General features: G+C 42.4%; 1 protein-coding gene across 1 annotated transcript in view; it reads left to right on the forward strand.

Moving 5' to 3' along the window:
- Positions 1 to 14,028: 14,028 nt before the first annotated feature.
- Positions 14,029 to 16,097, forward strand: part of CD109 (CD109 molecule) — a 79,077-nt gene continuing 77,008 nt past the window's right edge. The window contains exons 1-2 of the mRNA XM_065056313.1: positions 14,029 to 14,512; positions 14,814 to 14,974. Coding sequence (XP_064912385.1) covers positions 14,442 to 14,512; positions 14,814 to 14,974 — 232 coding nt within the window. The 5' untranslated portion in view covers positions 14,029 to 14,441. The remainder of the gene's footprint in view (positions 14,513 to 14,813; positions 14,975 to 16,097) is intronic.

A 16,097-nucleotide genomic window follows, 5' to 3' on the forward strand; every position in this document is an offset into this window, starting at 1 on the left:
CGATCATGTGACGGGCGCTGACGGGCGGAAGCGGCCTCAGCTGCCGCGTGGCGCCGCTCCCAACTGGCTCTCGGCCGCCATCTTTGCTGAGGGCAGTGGCCGGGGCGGCCCGCCCATCTGCAGCAGCGAGGCGGCCGCTCCCTCTGCCCCGCCCGCGGGGGGCGGGCGGACTGACGGACTGACTGGCTGACGGCCGGACTGCAGGTGGCGCTGTGCGGCCTGAGCCGTAATACTTAGGACAAATCTCATCAGTCGAGTCGCGCCTGCCCGTCCCCGGGTCCCCTGCCGCTTTTGCCGCAGCGGCTGTGACCGTCTTTGGCGGTTTGCTCCGACACAAACGCCGCCGGTTGCAATGGCGGAAAGGAGCCCGGGGCGGAGGAACCTGGCGTCGCGGCCTCCTTGCAGCGGTGGCCGGGGCACAGAGAGCACACCCAGCTGCTGGGTGCCGGTGAACGGCGGCAGCCGTGTCCAAACTTCCTCTTGAAAACGGTGTTTTTCAACCCGAGCCAAAGCTGAAACGGAGGAGCTCATGGGTGCCCTTGCCAGGGCTGAGTGCTGAGTCATTTTGGCCATCCTGCCAGTCATCCACTGAAACCCTTGGCTCTGCTGGATGCCTGTGCCAGCATACTGATGTGTACGTAACTGCCTGGAAAATTTTGTGTGCTGGAAAAATGGACGAATGCAAAAGAATCCAGGCAGCATGTTCGGCTATGTCGTTTTGCACAAGGTATTACAGGTAAACTTGTTTTGCAAGTATCAGTAGTATGACTGCAGCCGTCTGCTGGTCATACAGTATGACATCTACACAAACGTGAAGCAAACCAGGATTTCTGTTCTGGTTCTGAAATTTAGTCTAAGACTGTCTTCTATGAGTCAGACTTACCTGGAAGTTACTCTTCTAGCCAAAATTACAGAATGAAAGAAAATTGCTTTATTCTGACAAAACACACATCAAACATATCTTGCAACATTTTATGAGAAGTGGAGATTTGGTTTGTAGACTACTTGAAGACTGCAGCTTTGCATTTCACACATGCTGTACTCTTCTTGGCCTTTCTGTACATAAAATCAGTGAGAGACCCCAGTGCGTGAGCACCCAGTCCATGGGGAATGCTTGAGGGGTATGGGCCAGGACTGATGTGCTGCACAGAGCCATGAGAATGATCACTGCCATCCATAGGTTGAACCCTGAGCTCTCACTGTACTCCCCTCATCATAACACAGAGAGGACAGGGGACTTCAGGGGCTGCAGCAATCAGCAAAGCTCTTCCTAGGCTTTCTCTTTTTTTCACATCTCTTATTTCTTTTCACTAAGGCAAATTTTACCTTAAATCTACCTACACTCTCAGTATGAGGTTATGCCAACAAACCTTGCAATAGAAAGTAATGTGGATTTCTCTGCCCTGCTACCTCATTCTCCAATCTTGCAGACTCTCACTGGCGAGTGAATCTTCCTTGCTTAGTGACATACTGCTCCAAGAGCAGCTTGATTGCCAGGCTGCAGTTCCAGAGTCAAAAGGTGAGACCCATAAATACAGATTAAGGAGTATGTGAGGAGCACTGACCTTTATCAGAGCTGATAAGAACATAATTTCTTATTCCCTGGAGGCTGAATTTGTATATAGCTGTCTCTAAATATGCATGGTTTGCTTCTGCCCAGCCTAACAGGCAATGCTGGTTGTCTCCCATGCTCTGTTCTGCCAGGCTCTGTGTCATACTTGTGATGCAGTCCTAATGGGAAGTATCTGAAGTATTTTCTGTCTTAATTTCTTTTTATTTCTAAAAAGGACTGTTGTTTGTATTCAACCACTTTTGCCCTGGTTCCTTCCAATGCTGGATGCAGTTGTACTCTGTGCTAGGCTGGGGAGGTGGGGGACAGCACTGCTCAGCAACCCAGCTCCCTTGTCATCTGGATCCACAGCATGAGAAAGGAGAACAGCAAAGGTTTGCACTTCCCTAAATCCCACCCTGACATTTCACATGATCGGGCTAAAAAGAGAGGCTGCAGCATGTCTCGTGCAGAGCAGCCGATGATTCTCTTTCCTCTGATTTCCATCTGGGAGAAGAAACCTTGCATGGTGCCTGCATCTTAAAAGAAAGTCCAGACTTGTTCCCTCCAGTGCCATGGCCCCTTACGGCAAACTCTCAGACTCATTCAGCGGGACAGACAGGACATGACTGTGATGATGTAGAAAGAAGCCTGTGTTTTATTTTGTGTTTTAAACTACTTAACACTACCAATACTAAGTAGCAACCCTCAACCCTAAAAGTTGAGGGTTGCTTAGAAGATGAAGAAGGCAGCCCGGGAAAATAAATCAAGGGTGTGAACCTAGGTCACAGCATTCACTCACGGAGCAAGATAATGTCTCTTCTGTTAGGTTATGAAGGGTTATAGGATATAATTAAAAAGTTGTTTCTGGTTTCCCATGTGATTCATCAGTCTGGTGTGGTTTGGTTGGTTGGTTTTTGTTTTTGTTTTTGTTTTTGTTTTTGTTTTTTAGTACTACAAGATACCGGTATTTATTTATGCCCTTTTCAATAACCTGACTTTCAAAGTCTTGTTTTTCAAAAGAAACAGAAGAAAGGAGCAGAGAAATACAGCTCATACTCACAATAAAAATCATCTGGTTATTCTTAAATGACTGGAAGTAATATAAGCAGAGTTCAGTGAGTGAAGATTGAACCATCTACTTCTAAATTTGTCTGAATCTCCTTATATGCAGTATAGTATACACATTTTTATGTTGTAAATGCCTGACAAGGATATTTATGTTGTAGATTGAGAATTACAAAATGGAAGAATATAACGTTAATGTGTCAGATCATTGGGACAAGAAAAATAGGTATGGATATGCATTCAGATTTTCTTAGGTTTCCCACAAGATAGCAAGTTACAGTCAGTCAAAAAGGACAAGAATTAGGATGCCTTGAGCTGTTCACTCCTTCTGCTGTAGAGCTGAATACAAAGTCATTACTAAATCATGCATAAGATGATGCTGACCAAATCAGAAATGGTTTATGTGACCCTGGCAGTACAATGTGTTTTCATTTGTCTGGGAATACTGTCTGCTGCAAATGCCTCGGGGCTCCCTGTCGCCATGGATATTCTTGCCTGGGGGTTTATGTTGAGAGGGGAGACATTCATCATGCCCGCTCTTATAATTTCTTAGCAGAGGCACTCCATGCAGTTCAAGTTTTGTCATTGGCCAGGACAGCAGGAAGCTTAGGACTTTCCTCTGTCAGCAGCATTGCTTTCTTGTGGAAGAAAGGAAGCAGGTATTGTGCCCTCTACAAAGTACTCTTCTGGGTTGTGTGGCAATGCTGAACTGGATTCAGAGGAGCGACTCAGGCTTTGTAATACTTAAATTTTAGTGTGGTGATAGCCAGTGGAAGTATAGATTTGAAATATAGGTAATCTTGATGTCTAGACTCCCTGACTTAAAGGTATTCTTCCTAAAGGAAATGGGAGTAGCTATGATGCTGGACATTTCCTATTAAACAGTGTGAGGACACTAATTTGTACATGGAAATACAGATTCATATTGCTCCTCTGTCAGCAGCATTTAGTTTTCCCTCTGCAGTGAATGCTAAACCAGGGGGGCTTTGTGGAGTCTTCTTTATTTTTAGCTAGAGTTGTTCCTGATGTATAAAAGCCATGAATGTTCTTAGGGAAAAGAGGAGATTCCCCACCAGCGCTGTCCCTCAGTCCTGTGGATGAGTTCTGTATTTGCTGGGTTAATGGCTTTAAATGCTCAGCTGTAGATACATAGACTACAAAGGGAAGTGCAAGAGCTCACTAAGAGCAATTCTTTTGTCAATGGGCTTATAAAAAGATATGAATAGCTATAGTGTGTTAGACCCATGGTCCGTTTCCCTCAGTGTCCTGTCTCTCACAGCAGTCAAGAGCATATGCTGAGGGAAGGACACGTACAGCCCAAACATGGGCTGATACATCCTCTGAACAGTCTCTGCATGTTCAAATACACTGCCTGGTGATTCAGGCCCCTCCTAAGCTGCATGTGGTACCTCTATATTCAGTAGTCCCTGCCAGATTTGCCTGTCATAAATTTATGCCATCTGATTTTGAACCCATGTAAAATTCAGTATTCACATGCCCTGGGCCAGGGATTGCCACAGCTGAGTTATATGCTGTGGACGGGGTGTACCTTTGCAGTTTTACACTAAGCATGCTGTAAGAAGAAACGCTTATCTTCTGAATCCCTGGTGAAGATTTAACTCTCTCTATGCACATGCCTAGTGATAGAAACATTAGCTTTTAATACATTTTACTCGTGGAGAGTCAGGTGCTGAAATATTTGGTATTTTACAGATTCAGGGTGTATTTTATGTATTCCAATGGTGTGCATAAATATTGAACGTATACTGAGCTGTGTGGCTCAGTCTTGTGAAACCACATCTTCATACCTGCCTGGTGCCAGGCTAGAATGATTTGAGTTTCCACCCCATGACGTGGTACATATCTTTCTTTGAACACAGATTCTGTAGTGAAAGTTAATGGTAAAACTTTTAAAAGATATTTCCAGTGAGTGGCAAATAAATTTCACTTAATCCTAGAAGTGCTGATATGTACAAACTTGCATTATGCTTAAGGGTGAGAGATCACGAAAAATCTGTTTCTCTTGTCAATAACTAAGTAAAACATTTCTGCAGAGATCTCAGAGAGCTGGATGTAACCTGTCATGCAGAACAAGATAATGTGCTTTTTTATGCTCAAGGAACAGAATATGCCAATTAATGTAAGAACCTGTGAATTAGGTACTTAATAACTGGTAGTCTCTTGCATAACAGTGAATCTAGGAGACTTGAAAATGTGTGTGGTAGTGTGAGATCCCTTAGGCTGGTTGGGGAAATAGAGAGTGACTTTACTAGTTTTTACCAGCAGGTGTCTAAGGAAGACATAAGTCTGGAGATTTTCAGATATTTGGTATCTAGGTTTGCCTAGCAAAAACAAACAAAGCTTCTTGCAACAATCACAATGAAGACACATCTCCTTTGATGTTGATTTGAAAACTGTTGAATTTTGAAAGAGTAAATGCAATTCCCACCTCAGGATTAGGAAAGTAATAGAAATGTTAAAATTCAAACAAAAATTCTCAGCTAAGTAGGCCAACACATCCCTTATGAACTCTCAGTTTCTTGGTGAGGTTTGTTTTCTGTCTTATTCTACGCTTCTGATAGCTGCAAGCAAACTGTTCTTTCTGGATAGCATGGAAAAGTCTTCTCCAGTCTTTCCTAACTTCCATTTGTTATACCCTACAAGTGTTATTCCTTCTATTTGCTTGGAGGGCATCAATCCTCAAGTGTCAGAATTTTTTAAGACATATGTAAACTATATCTATACTTTCTTTGTGACCCATGTCAGGGAGGAAACCTTGGTGTGACTCGGATGTCTGTCAACATATCCACATTGCTCAGGATCACTCCTGGGACAGTCTGGCCATATACACGTTGAATATCAGTTGGATTGAATCCTGGCCTGATGTCTGTCACATAATCCTTTGTAACTGTTCACTCTCTTTCTAGTGAACACCACATACCATGCTGCCATACCTTGCTGAGAGAGCCAAAACAGCATTATCATGGTATGTACATATGACTCTGCTTCCTTACCTCCAATTCTAATTTTAATTGTATTACGTACTGTAGAAGAGCCCCTTGTCCTATTGTCAACATTTCTGTTTACCAGAGAAGGGGAAATGAGGCAGTAATAATTATTGCAGTCACTCAAATAGCAGCATGGTTGTGGTTTACATTATTTTAATCAAGATGAAAATGTATGAGCATTTCAGCTAAGCATAAATGCAGTTTTAACAGCTCTGTTTCAGACACAATAAAGAATGCAATTCCAGACTCCTGAGGTCTGTATCATCCAACCATCAGGTTTTGCAGTCTCAGTCCTTGGAGGTTTTCAAGATCATTCTGGATAAAGCCCCAAGTAACCTGGTCTGACCTCATTCCTCACTCTGCTTCAAACAGCAGGCTGGATTAGATGATATCCTGAGCTCTCTTCTGCCCTGAATTTTCCTGTGGTCCTGTGATCCTGTGCCCCCTCCCAGGAATAAAAATATCTCGTGCACTAGGCATCTTAAATATAGTGTGCTTTGTTTTTATTTTTAATATCTGAAGTAAATTACTGCTAAGGAACAAAATGAGAAGAGGAAACTCCAAGAACTGCTGCCAGTGGTCAGAAAAATCACGGGGTGAATCTTTATTCTAAAAACATGGGTAGGAGGCCTCAGAAAGCCATCCAATATAGGACACATTTCAGACTATGACAGCAATTTCCAAACATTTGGTTGCTACAGTAAGGTTTGGAAAGATGTAGCTCTTGGGTCCACACCCTCTTCATTTGAATAAACACGACTGTTGCTTTGGGTGGTTGGCAATGGAACAAACAGTTGCTTTTTGAACAGCATGAATGAGTATCCTCTAGTGGCATTTCTCAAGGGCTAAGTGTATTAAGACACTGGCTCATTTGGTGCCTTGAAACATGAAACCTTTACTCAGTCCTTAATCACTGAGATCGGACTCCTAACCCTCCCTCCTTTCCTGTAGGCAGCATGTGGTAAGTGTTGGCCCTCAGGGAGAGACAACTGGTATTTATCTCTGTCCTAACTAAACACAAAGTTGTGTGCAAGTTTTATAAATAGCTTGAGTGTATGTTTTAAAAATAATTCTTAATCACTTCTGTCTATAGAAGCCATTTTATTTACTTCAGAAACTGACAACTTGCATGACACGAGGTTGACTCTTTTGTTACAGGATTGTCAAATGGATATATTCTAAAATAGAATGAAGTTTCTGAGAGGTTTTACCTACATAATTAATGTCAGCCTACCTCTACTTTAAATAACTATTGCTTCTTTATATCACAGCGGAGTTGTGGAGGTGGTTGGAAAGTGAAGGATTTTTATTTTTTTTTAGATTTACAAAAAGGACAAACTAAACTTAAACATAGGCACAATTTTAGCTTCGGGCCAATTTCCAAGAAGAAAGTTTGGTTTTCATTTTTAGAAAAAAAAAAAGTCTGTCCTACCAGAGATCAATCCTACAAAAGCTTCTCTTTTAAACAACTGCTTCTAATTCTGTCTTCTTTTTTTCTGGTGTTGACCTTTTCTGGATATGCCAAGATGGAGTAAACTAGGACTGAAATAGTATAGTCTCCACCATTGCTACGTGCTTTTCTTTCCCTCTTGTAGATTCTATTTGATTTCCTTGGGAGCAGATACCTGCTCTGTCTTTTCTGGGTACATTAAAATACACATCTCTGTAGTCTGTTGGTTTAGAGCATTGTCTCCACATCTTGACTTACATTGGTCTATAAAACAGACTGCTGTACTAACATCCCCCCTTTTTTTTGGGTAGATGAATTAGCTATTTCAGAAACACACATTCATTAAAAAATCTGCCAGTTTTTATGTACACAATTAAAAGTGACGTTACAATATATGAATGCATGCAGTCCAGAATGCTGTGATATACTACTCCATGACACTATGGAAATACTAGGTTTAGAACTTCCTTTTTTAAAAGCTGTAATTTAAATTTACAGTATAATTATAAACTATAGTTTAAGATACTTAAATCCACAGGGAATTCTCACCTTAAAAAAAAAAACGAAATAGTGTTAATGCACACTGAAGTGTTTAATACAAATGGGGTTTTTCTTGGCTGCTTCAGCAGTATTTGCAGGGAGGAGGGGTTGCACTGACCTTTTGAAAACCCTCAGAGAGCAAAAGTAATAAGAGCAGCTAAGATAAAATGATTAATGAATCTTGGTAAAAGGAATTTCATCACATACAATTGCAGAAAATACCACCCTAGGAAAACAGATTTTTGAGGACAACCTGTCATCATTTGTAAAAGCTTTTAACTTCTCTCACTTTCATAAAAACATCATGTTTGTACATGCTTTAATGTGCCCCTACTGTATAGTTGAACATTTTACAATCAGAGAAAAATGCTAAAATTAAAAAAGTTACAGCATAGCTTTGACTTTGCAATTAAAAAGGAATCACATGAACCTGCTTCTTAAATGTTCTGCTTATATATATCAGATAAGATACAGTATATCAATCAAAGTTAAGGGAATAAATGCAGCAAATAGTGCAAGAAAACTCAGTCCTTCATACTGAAGTTACAGAGATTTGAGCAAGGTGGATTATACAATTTTGAGTCCTGACCTCTCTGAAGGCAATGATTCCAGTGCCACTGGTTTCTGTAAAGCCAAGAGTCTACTTTGGGGATAGCTGCAGAGGAAATAAACAAATTCAGCTACACATAACAACTCATTGTGGTTACTATAGTTACATGCATCTTGGAGGACCTTCAGCACATCAGTAGCAAGAACATAGGGTCATTTTGCAGTAATTCATTATGGTTCTGCGAGATCCTTTGACTGCCAAGAACTATTGTTCTGGGAAAAACAGGACAAGGTCCTAATTTTCCATTCCATCATGGTTGTTCTGCACTTCTCAGTCCATTCAAAAGGGCTGTAAGGCCAGGGGACTTGGTAACTGAGGATTATCTTTGCTGGAATGGAACTACTAGGTGTAACATTTGTAGATTTGCTCCTCAGACTTTCACATTTCCCATAGTCCTTCTTTAATTCCCTTTCTTTCTGAATCTCATTTCTAAAAGTGAATGTCTCAAAACCTCATGAAGCCTTAACTATCATGCCTTTCTACATTTGATGTGTTTTCTAAAAGACAGTACTTTATTTTGTTTGGGAATTTCAAAGCACACATTAAATATAATGCAATAATACAATATTTACAGATTTGACCACAATAATTTTTTATGGGTATGATTAAAATGTGTATAGGTATTTTAATAATAAAATCAAATTATTATGAAAATATAAGCATATAATTCCAAGATAATAACCTCTTTCTATGCTATATTAACAAAGAAGATATTTTCATATTTGGACATTGCTTGCTTGTTCTTATGCCAGCCTTTGAACATATATAAACAAAATCTGATGCCTTCAAACAGGCCCTGATCAAAACTGATTTGACAGGCATGTCAAAATTGATGTCTGTCTTTAGCTTTATTCATTTAATACTCAATGAGGACGCTTAAGCTGTAGTCATCTTACATGTTCTGGAGATAACAAGATATATTTCAACTACTTGTCTTGACTCCCTGTTTAGACGTTATTAGAAATTGGTATTTTCAGGATCGGATTCCCTTGATTAATTTAGAAGGCCACTTTTGAATGTCTTCTTATTTAAACATTGGTATCTTAATGAGTCCTATAAATCCGGTCTGAAAAGTGCCTACATTGCTCCATTGTCTACCCAGTGAATGTGAATAACTGCTTGTAGACAACTGCAGAGTCCACATTTGACCAGGTGAATCCTACCTGCTATGCTTGGAGTAACTGTTCAAGTTGGAATTTAATTTGCTGATAACATTATTTATCAAGAGATGTGTCTTCAGGTACTCGGAAAAGAGATCTTAATTGCAATGCAGACCAGATTTTCTTGTAACTCCACCCTGAATAGCCCAGGGCAAGTTTCAGTGTGTGGCACACCCTTTGTCAGTGTACTGTAAAATGTTTTGACACATTCTATCACTAGAACCAGCATCAGAAATGTTATTAATATTACTGAGGACTTCTGGGAGAGTTTTATATCCTGTGCTCCTGTCAGTGCCTTCCAGCAAATACTAATTCTTCAGGCTTACATCTAAGCAAGGAACGTGCCCTCTTACTACCAGGGAATGATCTTCTACCCACCTATTTTTAGTATTCACTATAATTTTTGTCCACTCATTATGAGTAATGAAACAAACTTTTGCTTTCTTCCCAGTTCCATGAGCTGCTGAATCACAGTTTCTGCTAGGACTTCATCCAAAGCCTATTGAGATTAATTAAAAGATTTATCCATCCTCTAAATCAGCTTTGTTGCAGGCCTTAAGTTCAGTGATGCATAAGGCAAGCGGCTAAGCTTTTTTGAAAAGATGGAATATTGTGCTGGAAGAGACTATAGTGATCTTGTATTTCAAATTCCACGTAACATAACCCTTCAGATTTCCCTGAATTTGCCTCATTTCATGGAAATATGCTTTGTTTGCACCACAGTCTGGTTGAATGCCTGCTGAATACAGCTGAATGTCTGACAAGCCAAGTTCACCATTTGATGCTAAAAGCAGGACAGGACCATTCAAGTCCCTGCTGTTGTACTTTTTGTTGAGATTTTCCCCAGTATTTTAAGTACAGTAGTGCTTAGGTTTTTACATTTACCAAACAGTACTCTTTTCTACATGTGATATTAGAGAAATATAGACCTTGCTGTACATGTGTTTATTTCCAGCCAGTCTTCATACACTTAGTAGTGCTTGCTAGGTGCTCCAATCCTTCTTATTTACAAAGGCAGAAGTTGCTTTCCAGACTCCTTAAAGAACCATTCCAGTTCTCTGTATTTACTAAAATATACTTTTACTTAGAGTATACCTAGGCTGCAACTTGAAGGTGTGATTTCAGCTTATACTGATACATGTATTTGGTCTAGACTTAAACTAAGTTGTATAGGAAGGGACAACAGTAAAGCTGTTAGCTGCCTGAGCCTGTAGCCAGTGCTGTAGATTACTTTTACAGCCTTTACAGGCTCTGCTTGTAAAAGACCATGAAGGATTAGCAAAATTAGGTTCTTGTGGAGCAGTGAGGGTGGTAAAAGTGGAATTTTCTTTATGGTGACATATCACAGATGGATGTAAAACTTGAGTCTGGTAATGCTTGCTTAACTACAAAACATGAAAATTGAACAGAGAGGTATTTTTCAGCTAACTTCCTGGGTTGGCATACCTAACACAATGCCAACCTGTTTTACCTCTTAAATTGTGTCTCCAGAGTATCCACTTCACTGGCATGGAGCAGTTGAAGATTATTAAATTCTTTCATGCTAGGTTATACTCTTTCAAAATTATTCCTAATATGCAGAAATCAGGTCCAAAACAAATTTCCCTCACATGGTGATCTCAATAACTTGCTGTGCAGTTCCCTGCTTCCAGTTCTGTGCACAAATTAGTCTCTCAGGTGTTTGTCAGAGCCAGGCATTTAAAACCTACTTAGGCCCAAGACACTGCCAAATGGTTGTTTTTATGGTCTTGAAAATGATGTGTATGCCAGCTAAGGTCTTTTGTTTAGTTAAACAGAGATCTTCTAGCAGTTTAATAGGCCTCTTCTGTGTGGACAAGTATTTTTTAGCTGAGGATGTTTTGTGCCCTATAACAGAAAACAGAGGGTATGCAAAAACTTTTCAAATCTAGGTGCCCCAAATTTTAAATTTGAACAATTTAGCACAAAATGAAGTGTTGTTTGTTTTTGTTTGAGTCATTGGCCTGACCTGGATCAAACTAAACAGTGACATGTAGCTGCATAATGAAACCCTAGTGTAGACAACCGCGAATGGAAATGAGCAAATTAACAGAGCGCAGGGGAATGTAACAGTCCTGAAACTGGTAAGGTTGTGTAATAAATTATGCTTACCTGACACACAGGTCAAGTCCAACAGAACACTTAGTGAGCGTGAATAGGACATCAGCTTAGCCCAATTCTTTATAAGTATGCTCATTTTCCAATTAATTCTGACTACTGTGTAATATTTTTTCTCTATGTGCAGGGGAATGGACAGAGGAGGCTTGAGATACATGGTGTATTTGTATCATACATTTGTTATAGAACTGAAATTGGCTTATTTCCTTATTTGACCTCATATCTGCTCACACTCCACAGTTTCATATCTACACACTGTGCTGATAGCCACACGGGGGGGCTTAGCTGCAAATGGGGCCACTAAAATGAGCTGTATTAGAAGTAAAACCTTTCTCCAGAAGGAGCTGTATGGCACAGGCTGCAGAGGAGGGCTGGGAGGGCTGTGGGCCACAGAGCTGGGGGATGCTGGGTGGAGAATGGTAGAGGAAGCTCCTGGGGCTGCCTTTCTCATGGAACCATCACACAGAATGACGACTCGCTGTGCCATTTGGGCGCTACAGAAGGACCACATTTAATAGAAGAGTGGAGGAGCTGAAGTGGTGTTTCAGGGAAACACCGCCTTATGTTACAATGAAAATTAGCAGCTGCAGAGCACTTTTGAAAATCAAGACCTTGTTTAGATGCTGGTAAGAGGTAACTCTTAAAATTATGTCTGTAGTGGGCTATTATGTGTTTAAATTTTCTGTTAACTGGAAATGTACTGAATCCTTTCGTACCACATTTGATTCCTAAATGGTATGTTTAACCATGAAAACCCGCTACATGTATCTACAATGTAGTATATCCTATTTGGAAAAGAAATTACGAAAAGAGGTTTTAAGTGTCTCCTAACAAGGCAGAGGGAACCAGAGGGTGGTATAACTTCAGCAGAGGAAACTCCATGTTGGATAAGGAAGGGAATAAAGGAGGTATGTTCAGAGGACTCGGGGTTTCAGAAATCTCCAAGTGGTAGGATCATCCTCCATTAATTTAACTTATCTCTGAGCATATGGATATACCTGAAAGAAATTATGCCTGCATGTTGTTATGGAATGGCATCTAATACTTATTTGTGTTTATCCATTTCTTATCAGTGAGAAATCTATTCAAGACAGGTGAAATTGTGATATGAATAATCCATTTCTTGTCTTACTTCCTGCTGTAGGATTCCTTTCTTGGTATTTTTGTAGAAGAAGAGATCAAATACATATACAAAAGTAACATTAAATAACAAGCCTTTAGGGAAAAAAACAAGGAATGTGGGAGTCCACAATACTGTCACACAAATGGGCAAAATCTGTGATATTTACAAGCACTTTCACTAATGGTCTTTTCAGCTACACCCATGCTAATGAATTAAACAGTGCCAGCAAATGTTCTTGGGACTGGAAGTTGATTGTCTCTACCCTCAAGTTGACCTTGGCATGGTTTTGCACTGGCCAGCAAAAGCTTTCTTGAACAACTCGTGGTGTGGTTTGGGGGTTAGCATAGACCATACCTAATAGGAAGTTTGGATGTGGCCACCTTGTTTCAGAGGCTAAGGGAGTCGATTAGTATTGACAGGTCCCCACTGGGCTCAGTGCCAGAGACTGGAGAAATACAGACTGTGTGTAGCTTTATCATCTGAGGCTGGGGTGCTGGGGATGCAGCACTACTTGTAAACACTTTTTCCTGACATCTCCAGGAAAAGGAGTGGCAGTGACTGTTCATCTTCCCTGCCTGGTTCTCACAAGCAATGAGTTAAGGGCTTATAAATAACAGCAAACATCTCCCAAGCTTTGCTCGTCATTCACCTTTTGCAGGTGAGTAGCTGCCAAGACTGACCTTCCAGGCATCAGCTGTGGTTGCTGCAGTATCACCCCTTCCCTGCTCTACAGAGGTGGCACCCTCTCTCCTGTCACTACAAAGACTGGCGCTCTGAAAAGAATCAGCAGGGGTATTAAAACTTACAAAAGCAAATTTAAAATATGTGAAAAGACTGTATGACTGCCTGGGATACTGTTAGAACAAAGTGTTCATGTACATTTGCTGTTCATATCTGATTTTCGTAAGAACAAAACATGATGCTTCTATTCAGGGCTATAACTGACTATATTTTGTCTGTGCAATACAATGCAGAGAATGCCAGCCCAGCATTTCTGAAGAGACAAGACTTCAAGAACTGGGTGGAATTTCTACATGTTTTGGACTTGTACAGGGATGAAAACATTCAGGTGAATCAAAACTGTGTCTAGTCCACACAATTACAATGAACATGCTGAAGGAACACAATCTTACCCAAGCTGCTTCAGGGCACCTTTTGGACTCTGAAACTGGGTTAAGATGCAAATGCAGACATGACCTTATTTTACAGATATTGGGCACAGAGGACAGTCCAGCCAGAGCTACATTACCAATCGGTTCACGTTTAAGTAGCTACAAGGTTCCTTGAATTTCTGCCATCATCGTTCAGACCCAGAACGGTTCCCGACTTGCGTCGGAGCCCGAGCCCCATGCCAGCGCGCCTCGGAGGCTCTCCCAGTCTCTCCAGTGCAAAGCCTTAAGGATAAACAGGCAGGTCCGGACAACAGGCTGCTCGGCGCTACAGGCACAAAACATTACTTTCGGCGTTTATGTTGTAGGACGTTGCGCTGTCCGAGGATCCCACTCGCTCCCCAGCTGCATCTGCCCGAAGGTTGCAGGGGCTGCTTGGAGCAGAAACGCACCCGCGGATATAGATACGTTCATATCTGGCCGCTTGGCTGTCCCCCCACGCTTCCCTCGGGGCCGGCCTCGGGAACGCCCCCGCGGGTGTTCAGGCGGCTGGCGCTGGGGCAGCGGCGGCCTCTCCCTTCCCTCCCCGCCCGTCAAGGCGCCTCCCGCCCGGGCTCGGCCCTGCGCACAGCGGCGGACCCACTGGGCGGCAGGCAGCGCGGCCGCGGAGCAGTGCGCACAGGGCGCCATGGCGCGGACCCGCGGCGCTGCCCACCACCTCCTCCTCCTCCTCTTCTTCTGCAGCTCCGCGGCAGCCGGGTGCGTGGGGCCGGGAGGGTCGGGGCCGGGCGGCTGCGCGGGGCAGCGGGGCTCGGCGGCGCCCGGCTGGCAGCCTGTCCGGAAAGCGGCGGAGCGGCGCTGCCTCCCCCGTCCTGCCAGCCCGGGCTGCGCTCGGCAGCGCCTGGGGAGTGAGCGAGCATCACTTCAGCCCTCGCCGCCGAGTGCAACAGAAGTGCTTTGCAACGTGTATCGCACGTTATGGGGTGGACGCTGTTACTTTTTGGGGATTGTGTTTCACTCCTCTAGCCTTTCTCCCTCTGCCCGTTTGGATTTTTTTCAGACCCACGTTCCTGGTGGCGGTTCCCTGGAACATCAGGCCTGGAGCAAACGTGACTGTTGGAGTAGCTCTGCTGCCGGACAGCCCAGCACAGGTCACGGTACGGGGAGATGTGATCAGAGATAACCAGACCATCTTGAGCAAGGAAATGGTCTTTGAGAAAGGTAAGAGAATGGAGTTGGCCTGGAGAGATTTAGATTTGCTTTATCCCACAAGTATTTTGTTGCTCCCAAAATATCATTACTTCTAAACAGTACTAAAATAGGATTTTTATTTTAACAAGTAGAGGTCACTTGTGGGAAAATAATCTTGTACTCCACTGGCTCTGTGTGCAGGTGGGTGACTGAGCAGGACAGCCAGCAGTTGCATGGGTATGCTAACTCCTGATAAACTCAGAAAACAATCAGAGAGTAGTGATGTGTGATGGAGAAGTGTGGTGGAGTTTCTGAGGAGCCAGGAGGGACTCTGGTCGATGTAGTGGGGCCACCAAAGAAGAAGTAGAGAAAGAGGTGCCCACTGGTAGGCTTGTTAAGGTGCAAGGTGGAAGCAAGTGGGATAATGGTAAGGGTGAAGCAAACAAGATGATAAAGCATCTGGAGCTGGCTGCTTCTCATGCCTTAAGAAAATGAGGACCTGAGTACAATAGGAAAGTGGAGATGACTGTGTCAATCACCATTACTTGGAAGGTCTGTGTGTTTGTGGAAACAGCAATTTTTAAGGATCAAGAGCTGAATCACAGGACAGGTTGCAGATTGAAGATAAGCGAACCTTAGAGCAGCCTGATTTAATGTATGTCCCTTGGGCACCAGTAGAGAACATGGTGCCAGTTCTGAGTAGCTGGAGAACTGAGCTATCCTGGTCACTGCTCCTTTTCTTAAAGGCCAGCTGGGAACAGAAGCATAGAGCCGTTCTGCCAGAGAATTGCCCTCATAGGAAAGAAAATATTTTGTCAGGATAATCCAGCTTTTAAACTGCTCTTAGTAGGAGGCAATATAAATTACACCCCAACTCTTAGCTTTTTATTTGTCAAAAGTAGAAAGTCTAGGGGCAGTATGAGGTCCTAGAAAAATCCACCCTGCTATAACGCACTTTCTCCTTGGTGTCAGCTAGATTTTCTGTTAATGTCTTACAGTTAATACAGATGCCTTAATTGGAAGCATCACAACTTAATATCAAACCCTCAATGAAAACCCATTTCTCTTCACAACCTGTAGGGAAGACTGAGACTTTGAGTGTGATGGAAAGAGCTTGACCAGATAAAAAAATTAATGGCCTCATGATGCAGAA

Source organism: Columba livia, chromosome 3, assembly GCF_036013475.1.
Source record: "Columba livia isolate bColLiv1 breed racing homer chromosome 3, bColLiv1.pat.W.v2, whole genome shotgun sequence".
Taxonomy (NCBI): domain Eukaryota; kingdom Metazoa; phylum Chordata; class Aves; order Columbiformes; family Columbidae; genus Columba; species Columba livia.